The 12,945-nt window shown below is 39.2% G+C and overlaps 1 protein-coding gene across 3 annotated transcripts in view; it reads left to right on the top strand.

Moving 5' to 3' along the window:
• LOC149785989 (synapse-associated protein 1-like) overlaps nt 1-12,945 on the top strand; it is a 193,325-nt gene that overhangs the window by 4,119 nt on the left and 176,261 nt on the right. For all 3 annotated transcript variants that reach the window (XM_089976257.1, XM_089976256.1, XM_089976258.1), the window contains exon 2: nt 8,691-8,773. In XM_089976257.1, coding sequence (XP_089832383.1) covers nt 8,691-8,773 — 83 coding nt within the window. The remainder of the gene's footprint in view (nt 1-8,690; nt 8,774-12,945) is intronic.

Raw genomic sequence — 12,945 nt, forward strand, 5'->3', positions numbered from 1 at the left:
TAGCACAAAGTCCATTCATGCATCTCACATCTATTAATGGACATGTGTCAGATTTGTAATTAGAGAAAAATTGCTTGTTGTTAGGGTTTCATTGCATTGTGCTCTTTGTTTAAGAAATGTTTTATATTGGTGTTATATTTATCTTCTCCATACTAATTTTACCTTCCAGACAGATGTTTTTAAGGGACATCATAGCTTACCATACTGTATCCAACCCCTGAGGGGTTAGTGTACACCTATTCAATATCAGTTGCAGCTGGTTATGGTTGTTGCTAAGAATAATAACACAGCAGAGTACCACCCTAAACTACGGGAATGACTTTTCTTAAAAAATTGTTTCAGCGCCCAAATTTTGTGTCGTTTAATCTTTGTATTTTGATATTTGTTCTTGTGACTTACACCAAAATTGTATGTTTGTAATTGTGCTGTAATAAATTTAAAACAATTGAACATCATCTGTTGCAATAAAGACAAGTAAGATCCAAAGAGACTGTCTTATAATCTCCAGGAATGCTCTTCCGACCTGATGAGCTAATCATCTTGCAGTGAGACCCTAGGGCTCTGCAAGAGAGGACCTACTGAGTAGGTGAGGGAGAGATATTTACTCTGCCCTTTATATAAAAATCATGTTTTTAGCATGAGATACCATGTTTTGACTGGTCAACATCTTGAAAATAAATTTCCACATTTCATCAGCATGATCAAAGTTTTCTCAGGTAAATTAGATATTTATTTACGAGCCCAATGGCCACTTCACTTAGAATACAGGAGGGGCCCAATCTGGATTTAGAAGAGCCCTGGGCTTGGGGCTATCAGATTTTTTGAACAATAGGAACAGTGTGTTGCACCCTCTTACAGAAATATTGCATGCTTCATATCTTGGGTTTAATGTCACATCCTCCACCGAGGAAGGAGCTTCTTCACACCCAGCACTTCCAGGGTAGTGTATTGTGCCCTTTCAAATGGGTGGAGCAACACCACATTGTTTATAATGATGAATTGGAGTGGGGGACCAACACCACATTGTTTATAATGATGAATTGGAGTGGGTGGAGCAACACCACATCGTTTATAGTGATGAATTGGAGTGGGTGGAGCAACACCACATTGTTTATAGTGATGGATTGGAGAAATAAGGTTCTGATATGTCAGTGTCACCTGACTTGTCACAGTTTGTCCAAGTTACCATTTAATGTCTAGTGACGCGACACCAGTCAGTTTGTTCTTGTGACCGGTCAGATCATACCAGTCACCAGTCATCTTGTACCAAAATCTGACCATTCCCTTGTCATCACTTGGATGCTGCATGGTATAGGGGACCAGATAGAGATCCCCCTCTACCATCACATTCTATACAGAAATGGGAGTCTGCCCACATTGTTCAGACTGGGGAAAGATACTGATCAGTATCACCTCCCCCTTCCTTATTATCCCTGTGAATCTTTACAGGATGTGTGACCTCCACCTTAAGGGAATTGGCCCATCATGCACCTACTGGACCCTGAGCCCAGAGTAGAGCTGATGCTGCAGCTTGTGTACCATTGTGTACTCATCAGGTGGCAGCAGCCAGGAAGGATCGAATCATACATGTAATATCATCTATATGATCTTAGAAAGAAAAGAAGTCTCTTCTTCCCACTGGAACTTATAGTACACGCAGAACCCTACTCACCATAATGAACTACAGGCAGTGGCACTAAGTGTGTCTATATCACCCCAAGTTAAACAGTTTTACCCAGCCATTCCTCTGTATGGAATGACAGAAGAAGATGCTACCCTATCTATCCTCGTTAACTGCAACGAGTTCAGTGTTTGGAAGCAGCTCCATTGACACCTCCTTTGAGGCCCACTATCCCCTCTCATTTGGATGAAGAGGAGGTGATCTGGTCCTTGGATGAGGTAATTTTCTCATTCTGTGGCATTATGAACAGAATAGCTACTTTGATGTTGCACTGGACATCTCAAAGGTTTTACTTAACCTAACCATAGACAAGACCTCATGGCTGCTTCTTTGAAGGCTGAGACCCTCTTTGGTTTTGTTATGACTGGTGGTCTTAAAGTAAGTTACAGAAGGAAGTGAAACCTACAATTTAGGTAAAATGAACAAACAGTTTATTTCTCTGCAGTGCAAAGTGAAAATTTCATGAAACACTTAAGTTCTGTGAATTAAATTCCAAACAATCCTAAATGTCCTATCACAAGTTCAAAAATATGGAATGTTCCGAATGAATTCCAATAGTCTTGAATGTCCTGATATACCACAATAATGCAATCCAGAATGTCTTTGAATGAGTTCACAACAATTCCAAAGTAGTATATATCCAAAGTCAATGTGCACTTAGTAATTACAATTGTTATGTATTTTTAACTTGTATTGTGTACTTGGACTTTATACATGATTGAAGATAGAGTTTTAGTGTGTATCTGATATTTCTCTTGTTTGTAAGTTATAAATAAGTTGTTTGCTGATATTTGAGTTAAAAGTCTAGCTTACATTGTAAACTTAATGTTCTGGATTTAGACTTTGGACCCACATCCTGGTCATTTTATTGTGTCTTAGTATTTTATGCAAGGTTGATTTGGCAAAATTAATCATTCCTATCTTTAGTTCTGCCTGGAATTATTTACTGTTGTGTTCAGACATTATTTGAGAGGTTGTTGTTTGTTGTTTTGGGTTTTATGCTATTTCTTAGCGCAAGATAGGCTATACATGGCGGCCAGTCTAATTGGTGGAGAAATAACCCAGGAAAACCCTGATTAGAACCACTGACCCATGGGAAGCTACTGTCATACTGTCTTGCACATCACATTGGCCAAACCTGAAACTGAAACCCTGCAGACAGAGGTGAGATGGTAATGATCAATAAAGTCAAGCGTTTTAGACCATTCGGTCCCCTGGGTCTCTTTGAAAATCATTCATTTAAATTATTCACTGGAATTACAGATTGCTCATTGACCATTTGGATTAAAACACTATTTTGGGATTATTTTGAATTCATGCAAAGATACTGTCGATTAGATCATATTATATTTTGTACTTTTGGATGAAAGATAGAACATTTAGCATTATCGGGGATATAATGCACAATAATGTAAGTTCTTTTTAAACTTTTACTTTGTATTCTTGGGAAGTAAATTATTTGTTGTATTTTACAAAACTTTTAGGTTTGCTTCTTTCTGTTGCATAGTTTAATACCATATAGTTCTAACACAGTGAATAATTTAAATAAACTCTTGAATTTTATATGAACACAACTGTAAATTCGGATCAGAAGGATTCCTATAGACTGATCCAAAAAAGGAATGAATACTTGTAATTTGTTTACCAAATTTACACTTTGACTTGACCTATGAAATAAAAGAATAGGACTCATTCTAATCAAAATTTCTGGTCCTAGAATGTTCCAAACTCAAATACTACATAAGCACATTGTTTACAACTTCACTAAAGTACAGTTTACAATCAGGGACAAAAGCTAAGCATACAAGTTAAATGTACATAACACATTCCAAGATCTGAAGGATCATTAGCATAGATCCTTTACAACTGCTCCTGACCGAGCAAGTAAGGTAATGTGAATTGTCATAAGAGACTATTTACAAAGCTCTTCAAACAGATGCAGCCTCCATCCAATCCATAACTTCATTTTAAACCTCCTCCTCCTCAACCATCATATCCAGGGTGCAGTTGCTGAAGGGCCACAATGAGTTAGTTCAATAACAGTTCTTTCTTTGCTAAGGAAGGGGAACAGTGCTAAAGACTCAAAGCCTATCCTGTTGTGCATTTCTCTCCAAACATCTCCCTAGATGCCTGTCGAGGTCTCTATTCAGGGGCTTCGTCAAGCATCACAGATAACGGGTGGGTTCTTTCCGTAGTGAGCTTAGGTTACTACAGTTTCATGATCAACCCCCTTTGTCAAGGACCTCCATGGTTTTTTCACCAAACCAGCCTGGTGAAATTAAAGGAAGAGGTGTACAGCCCTTTACAGAAAGAGGCAGTGGAGAGGGTTCTGAACTGTCAGTCTCCTGCATTTTATTTCTGAATCTTCCTGGTCAAGAAGAAAAGCTGAAAGTTTGGTCTGATAATTGATCTCTCCCTTTTAAAATGGTTTCTTATGGAGGAGTGCAGTGTATCCATCAGAATGGGCAGTTTCCATTAACTTTTAAGATGATTATATTTCCCCGTCTGGATATTTCCTCCCTCCATGTTGCAAATACTTCTGGGTTTGCTTGAAGAAAAAAGTTTTCTAATTCCTGGTTCTGCCAATTGGAATCGCTTATGGAATTCAAGTCTGGACCTGAGTTAAGGGAGTAACAGCTTACCTCCAATTACTGGGAGTTGTAACATCAAGATCTGTTTTGTTTCTGGTCTAACTCAGTTGGGTCTTTTACCCAAACTCAAGAAATCAGAGTTCATTCCATCTCAGGACTTAATTTACATGTAGATGAACTTCCTTGCAAACAAGAACTTAGCCCAAGTCCAATAGGACCAGATCAAATGAATCCTGATGTTTTTCCAGAAGTGCTACACGCAATGACATTGCTGCTGGCTCATCTTTAGCTGCATTTATTCTTATTGGGAACCTTGAATGTTACTGCAGATATGGTTCCCTTAGGATGTCTCCATATGTGCTCTGTACAATTTCTCTTTCACACAAGGTGAAATCCACACAGAGAATCTTGACAGCTTTAGTACCAGATTTTTATCACCTGACTGGGGGGGGGGGGCCAAGTGACCGAGTGGTCTAAAGCGCTTTCCGTTATGGATCTCTGCCATCTCACCTCTGTCTGCGTGGGTTCGAGTCTCGGATTCGACTAATGTGGGTATTTGAGAAAGCTTGCCAGTAGCTTCTCGTGGGTCAGTGGTTCATTCCGGGGTTTTCCCGGGTTCTTCCTCCACCATTAATACTGACCGCCATGTATAGCCTATCTTGTGCTGAAAAATGGCATTAAACCTTACAACAACAACATCACCTGACTGGGATCCCCATGCATGCACATTCAGCAACATGTCAGATTGTAGTTGGGGAATTCATTCAGAGCCAGAGGGTTTAATCAGCATGTCAGATTCTAGTTGGATTCATTCAGAGGGTTTAACTCTCCAGGGCCATTGGACTCGGGATGAATTTTCCCGCCACATCAACAATGTAGAAATGAAGGCAGTATCTCTACATTGCAAGGATACATTGACAGAGTAGGGGTTGATGTGTCATGCTCCTTCTCTTTGCATGGAGGTCTGGAACTTCCTCAGCTGGGCAACCTTAGAGAACGTCACCCTGTAATAGAAGAATGTATTAATAATAATAATAATAATAATGAGGACTTTGTATAGCGCCTAATCTTTAGAAGCTCTAAGCACTTTACAACATTAGACAACACTTATAAGATAAGAAACATAATAATATTATTACAAAAACAAACAACATGAAATTAAAAAAACATTAAAAAATAAAAATCATGCTGAGAATATTTCAGGTAGGAAACATTATTAGGTCTTTAAGTTTGTTCTTGCAGTCGAAATAAGTGAGTTTTGAGAGCCCTTTTGAATGTGATCACTGTGTCTTTGTGTCTAAGTTCAGTGGGCAATTCATTCCACGTTGCTGGGCCCTGGTATGCAAAAGAACGCTGTCCATATGACTTTGTTTTCATAGTGGGAATAATGAGTATACGATTGTCAGAAGAGGAGCGTAATTATCTTGCTGGTGTGTACACATGGGTGAGGTCAGATAGGTATGGAGACCTCACCTCTTTGTCCGACAGTGAAATGTAGCACAGAGAACAAATTTTGTGTTTGATTCTGGATCGAATGGATAGCCAGTATAGGGTACAGAGCAGCGGGGAGGTGTGCTCTGATCGTGGTACTCTAAGTATGATCCGAGCAGCTGTGTTTTGAATTTTTTGAAGTTTCTGAAGTAGATGCAGAGATGAACCAGACAGAATTGAGTTACAATAGTCCAGTCTTCAAAGTACTAATGAACACACAAGTGTTTTAGTGGCATCAACTGAAAGATATTTGTGAATTGAGCTAATGCATCTCAGCTCAAGATATGCAGCCTTGCATATGTTCATGACATGTTGGTGCAATGTGAGAGTACTGTCCAGAGTAACACCTAGGTTTCGTACTGATTGTGTGAATTTAATGTTGGCGTTGCTGATATTTATTGTTTGAGGTAAAGGATGTGAATAAGAAAGTCTTTGTGTTGTGATCAGAATGGCCTCAGTTTTTTCATCATTTATCTGCAGCTTGTTACAAGTCATCCATGATTTCACATCAGAAATGCACCTCTCTACACCTTGGATGGTAGCATCAACTTCAGTTGGGTGGCTAGATTTGTATATTTGGGTGTCATCAGCGTACAATTGGTGAGACACTGGATGATGATCTATGACACTTGAGAGCGACTGAGTGTACAGAATGAAGAGCATAGGTCCAAGAACAGACCCCTGTGGAACACCACAACATAGATCAACTGGGCTGGAGTGTCTTCCATTTGCAGATACAATTTGTGTCCTGTTGACCAAGTAGGACTTGAACCACAGTAAGGCTGTATCATGAATGCCAAATACATGCTGGAGACAGTGAAGTAATATATCATGGTCTATTGTGTCAAATGCTGCAGACAAATCCAGGAGGGTGAGGACTGTAATCTTTCCAATATCCAATGCAGAGAGAATGTCATTAACTACTTTTAGAAGAGTAGTTTCAGTACTGTGGCAAGGGCGATATGCAGATTGTACATTGCTAAAAAGACTTTGAATTTAGATGAGATACAAGCTGGGATAGAACAACCTTTGTAATGTGATTGGGTAACATTGTAATCTGATTGGGTATTAGCAGACAGTCTGTCTAGCAAAAGCCAAACAGTCATCATGGAATAGTCTGTGGACAATTTCCAAACAGAGTCCCAAGGGTTTATGTTGTATGTTCTCTTTTTAACTTAAAGTAAATCACATGGACCTTGGTTTGACACCTCATTTTGCAGTGACAGATTTTCACTTCATATATACTCACTTAATGTACAGTTATATGAATGGAGAATCACACATGTAAAGGGCATTTTTAAATGTAGGTCATTGAGCAACAACAAAAAATGAATGAAAATACAGTGATTGCTTTATGAGACAGTACTAATATACATACTCGCATATAAGTTGGATTACTTATCAGACAGTACTAATATACATACCATATTTACTCACATATAAGTTGGATTGCTTGACAAGACAGTACTAACATACATACTGTATATACTCACATATAAGTTGGATTGCTTGATGAGACAGTACTAACATACATACTGTATATACTCACATATAAGTTGGATCCATTGATGAGACAGTATTAACATGCATACCGTATTTACTCACATATAAGTTGGATTGCTTGATGAGACAGTACTAACATACATACTGTATTTACTCACATATAAGTTGGATTGCTTGATGAGACAGTACTGATATACATACCGTATTTACTCACAGATAAGTTGGATTGCTTGATGAGACAGTACTAACATACATACTGTATTTACTCACATATAAGTTGGATTGCTTGATGAGACAGTACTAACATACATACCATATTTACTCACATATAAGTTGGATCCATTGATGAGACAGTATTAACATGCATACTGTATTTACTCACATATAAGTTGGATTGCTTGACAAGACAGTACTAACATGCATACCATATGTACTCACATATAAGTTGGATCCATTGATGAGACAGTACAAACATACATACTGTATTTACTCACAAATAAGTTGGATTGCTTGATGAGACAGTACTAACATACATACCATATTTACTCACATATAAGTTGGATCCATTGATGAGACAGTATTAACATGCATACTGTATTTACTCACATATAAGTTGGATTGCTTGACAAGACAGTACTAACATACATACTGTATTTACTCACATATAAGTTGGATTGCTTGATGAGACAGTACTAACATACGTACCATATTTACTCACATATAAGTTGGATCCATGGATGAGACAGTACTAACATACCATATTTACTCACATATAAGTTGGATCCATGGATGAGACAGTACTAATATGCATACCGTATTTACTCACATATAAGTTGGATTGCTTGATGAGACAGTACTAACATGCATACCATATTTACTCACATATAAGTTGTATTGCTTGATGAGACAGTACTAACATACATACCATATTTACTCACATATAAGTTGGATCCATTGATGAGACAGTATTAACATGCATACCGTATTTACTCACATATAAGTTGGATCCATTGATGAGACAGTATTAACATGCATACCGTATTTACTCACATATAAGTTGGATTGCTTGATGAGACAGTACTAACATGCATACCATATATACTCACATATAAGTTGGATTGCTTGATGAGACAGTGCTAACATGCATACCATATTTACTCACATATAAGTTGGATTGCTTGATGAGACAGTACTAACTTACATACAGTATTTACTCACATATAAGTTGGATCCATTGCATAATGTACTGGAAAATCTACCTATGCAGTTTGTTTGGCCCAGTCAAATAATATGCACCCAGATCTGCAGACACATGTAACAGCAGATCAGGGTGTATGTTGCTTGCATTTAGATGTAACACATGTATTTTTAGCTGATTTCTCTGATACAGTATGGTTATGTTTAATATGTGACCATTTTTGCAGGTTATCTGTACAGTTTTGGGAAGCAGGCAACAAAGAATGTAGCAGAGTCAGCTAAAAACTTCACAAAAGCTGTAGAGGACAAGGTGAGACCCACACATTGATTTGACATTTGAAGTGTTATCTGTGGTTGCTTAGATATCATTCATATCATAGATATCATTAGTTTTTATCAAAATTCACACAAAAATATTCATGACAGGATTTAAAACAAAATACTTATTGCTTACAGTTGGGAAAAGAGAGCTATACTTGTAGACCAGGAATGGTCAGTCATCTGTCCAGTGATTGGGACAAGTTTGTTATTGCTACTCCTAAACTATTTGGAGTTTTCCTTGATAATTTACATGCACATTCATCCCATGGTATAGGTGGTCCTAAATGAAAATGGCATTGCTTGGAAATCCAATATGGCTGCCATTTGAAATTCTTGTTATTGCTATTCCTCCTGAATGGATGGTCATTTCAATACTGGGTTGATATTGTATAGTTGGTCCTAAATGAACATGGTGCAGATCTGATGTCCATTATGGCAACCACAGCAGCCATCTTGAAACTTGTTATTGCTACTTTTCCTAGATGGCTTGTCAGTATTTTGCTTTTATCAAAAGAGTTCTACTTCAGATATGTTACCCAGTCACATTACATTAGGAATATATTAGCCTGCTACCTAGCAAATCTAGCCCTACTAAAAGACGAAAATTCGTCTTTCCATATATATATATATATATATATATATATATATATATATACACGATTACCCTTGTCCATTACCGCCTGTGACACCACTAGGTGTTGCCAGGTTTTAGCTTTGCTGTTGGAAAGACTACATGTCGTACATTTAGCCTCTGACAGAACAACCCTTTTGTGTTCATTTTGGATTTATTGTGTGGATTTATCAATCTGCTGCAGGTTGTATGCTTTATTTTACAACTTTTGCCAATTTTGTGAGTGATTTTGTCAGAACTTTGTCTTGTGACCGTTGTCTCACCAGACTATCATTGACCTTATACAAATTCATTACAAGTTAGTCATTACCTTTGACTTTATTTGCTTGCTCTGTTATGAAGCTCTTATTAGGAAAATTCTGAAGTGCTGCTTGATGATTACTCTTGGTTTATTCATATTTTACGCTGTTTTGATAGAATTATGGTTTAATTATTAACCAAGCTTTGTGCATAAGTTTATAACACTGCCATAGGTTTCCTTGATGACACTCTTATTGATCTGTTAGTTTTGACAGTGTTTTAGCGACCTAGTAATTTCAACACATTACTTGTTTCTGCTTTAGTTTGTGTTTTGTGTCTTTTCAGACCATGGAAGTCTACCATGACTCCTGTTTTATTTATGCTATGTATTCACTGTTTCTGATATGCAACATCAATAATACATAGTCAGTGGCTGTCTGGGCTTACATTTTATGTAACTAGTCATATGCTGATTGGCAGTTTATGTATTAGCTAATTAGTCGTATACTGATTGGCAGTTTATGTATTAGCTAATTAGTCGTATACTGATTGGCAGTTTATGTATTAGCTAATTAGTCGTATACTGATTGGCAGTTTATGTATTAGCTAATTAGTCGTATACTGATTGGCAGTTTATGTATTAGCTAATTAGTCGTATACTGATTTGCAAGTTTATGCTAGTAGCTGGTTAGTCACATATTAATTTTTTAATCTATGCTTTGTTTTTTTATTCTAGTGTCATTTCACGAGAATGTTTGCTATACACATGACAAAGATTGTCCATTCGGCATTGAAGGGAAGGAAAGATGGAATAAAGCAAGGAAGACAACCTGCAGTTGTTGTTGGTGATACTGACTCATTGGAGAGTATTCCCCAGTTTTAGGCATCCTACGAGGCTCAAGTCCCCTCATATGTCCGAGCATGGCCTTCAGGCCTGTATGTCCGGGTGCATGGGGTTCACACCAGATCCAACTCTTAATACTCCTGTACCATTACCGACCGTCCAGCAGTCACCAGCCATCCCAACATTGTCAACCATCCAGCCGACATTGGCAGTCCAGCTCTTCCAGCACGGGTATCTTTTTGTTGTAATGGTCCAGCCAAATAGTTTGTATGGGGATCTTAGTGACGGATCCATCCATTTAGCCATACCATCGAAATTTCTGTCCATTCAACCAGGCCTTTGGTGTGATCGGTACTGTTGAGTTGCTGGACTATTGTATATCACCAGCATCCAGCCTGACAACACACTATTCACACCCCATCCATTGGATCTAATGCATATTAAAACCACATCATCACCAGCCATCCAGCTTTTCCAACATCGGGTCCAGACAACTATGATCTTAGTGGCAGATCCGTCTATCCAATATGCTGTCGGCAACATGTCCTTTCTATGACAGATTTCAGTTAGAATTCTGTCTGTCCAGCCAGGACTTTGGTGCGGCCAATACTGTTGATAGCTGTACCATCTTCTATACTGCCAGCTTCCAGACCAACCATTCACTGGGCAAACCAGACAGCATTACCAGTAGTCCCAGACTTCTGTATATTCACTGCTTGTCCACAAGGGAGAACTAGTGAAGTTTTACTGAGGTTGGAATGGAGTCTTCCTACCACCTGGTATGTCTTCTCTAGCACTGCAAGTAGACCCATTTAGGCCTCGACACACAGTGCGTGTAACGGAACTCCTTCATATCCTCATTGAGGAGGAAGAAACAGACTTATGTCAACAGACACCTTCAAAACTGATCTCCTGACACTTGACAAGAATGTAGTATCAGTTCATACTTACACCCATCTTTTTTTAGGGCAGACAAATCTGCTCCATGCCTGTCAGAGCTAGGTAGGGATATCATTGCAGACACCCAGCAACAGCCAAGCTTGGGAGGCGACAGCCAAGATTGCTAGTGTCATTGAACAGAGCTGCTCACCATACAATAGCCAACTCTTTGATGGGTTTGGCCAGTCTGCTCTTGATACAACATGTTGCATGAGTGAGAACCATATTACTCCTACCTTATCATACCCTCATTTACTGGACAACCGTGTTTAGGTCACTGTTGGTTTGGAGGAAGAAAAAAGGAAGCGTGCAGGCAGGCAGCTCAGGAACTCCTTCTCCTCCTCGCTACTCAACCCACCCCATGGGCATTTGGAATCAGTCAGTTCCCATCAGTGTGAATGGATGTTCAGCAGCCTCAAGATCCCCTATCTCGCTTGTCACACTTGCACCAACATTGATCCCTGTGATGCAATCATACAATGGCTGTTTGAAACCAAATTTTGAGCTCACTGGACCTCCCTATTCCCTCAGAAGGGAGGGGGAAGCTGATCCAGTTTATTTGGAGGGGCTTCAGGTTTAGTTCATCAACAATCCCCTCCCCCCTCTTCACAATTACACTATCAGATCAGAAGATGGATGCCTATCTACAATAGAAACAAAAAGCACTGATGCTTGTGCAACGGCCACAATCCCCAACATTTTACTCAAAGCTGTTTACTTTTCAGAATACAAGCAGCAGGTTTAGGCCTGCCATTGACTGGAGTCACCTCACCCAATTCAAGATGGAGACCTCACCTCTTTGTCAGATTGGGTGAATTAGCCATCAGTCTTGACCTGACATGTGCATACTTTCACATCCCCAGCCATCCCATCTCTCGCATGTTGCTCTGTTTTGCTTACCACCACACTGTTATCAATTCACCATTCTTCCCTTTGGTCTCAACATCAGCTTCTGGGCTTTCACTCAGACTATGGATTGCATTGTCTCCCTGTTTGGGCCTACATCAACAGCAGAGTACCTGTGCAGCATCCTACAGAAACACATGGTAAGTTCTATCCAACTACAAGTTGGGAATGATTTTCCTTGTCTTCTACATCATCTAGGCCTTTTAATGAACTCAGACCTCCTTCCATCTCAGAACTTGATCCAATCTGGGTATGGAGTTCTTAACCAACCAGAATCTGGCACACCCCTTGTGTTCACATTACCAGAATCATTGAACTATCAAGTCTGTTTCCAACATGACTTGGATTTCAGTGGGTGAGTTCTTTCAACTCCATGGTTTATTTGTTTCTGTTTGGCCATCTCTTTCTGCAGGCCTTGCCAGCACTTTGGCACCCCATTTTATGTCCTTTTAATCAAAGAGTCAAGATCATGCCTGAGATTCAATCATTCCGGCATCAGTGGGGCAATCCAGGTTGGCTGACCGTTGGTTTCCCGCTGAAGAAGTCCCAGGCAGAAACGATTGGTACTGCCGCCATTCACCTTTGTCTCTCCAGTTGCAGA

The sequence above is a fragment of the Sinohyriopsis cumingii genome, chromosome 12 (genome assembly GCF_028554795.1).
Source record: "Sinohyriopsis cumingii isolate HCF-2022 chromosome 12, ASM2855479v2, whole genome shotgun sequence".
Lineage (NCBI taxonomy): Eukaryota > Metazoa > Mollusca > Bivalvia > Unionida > Unionidae > Sinohyriopsis > Sinohyriopsis cumingii.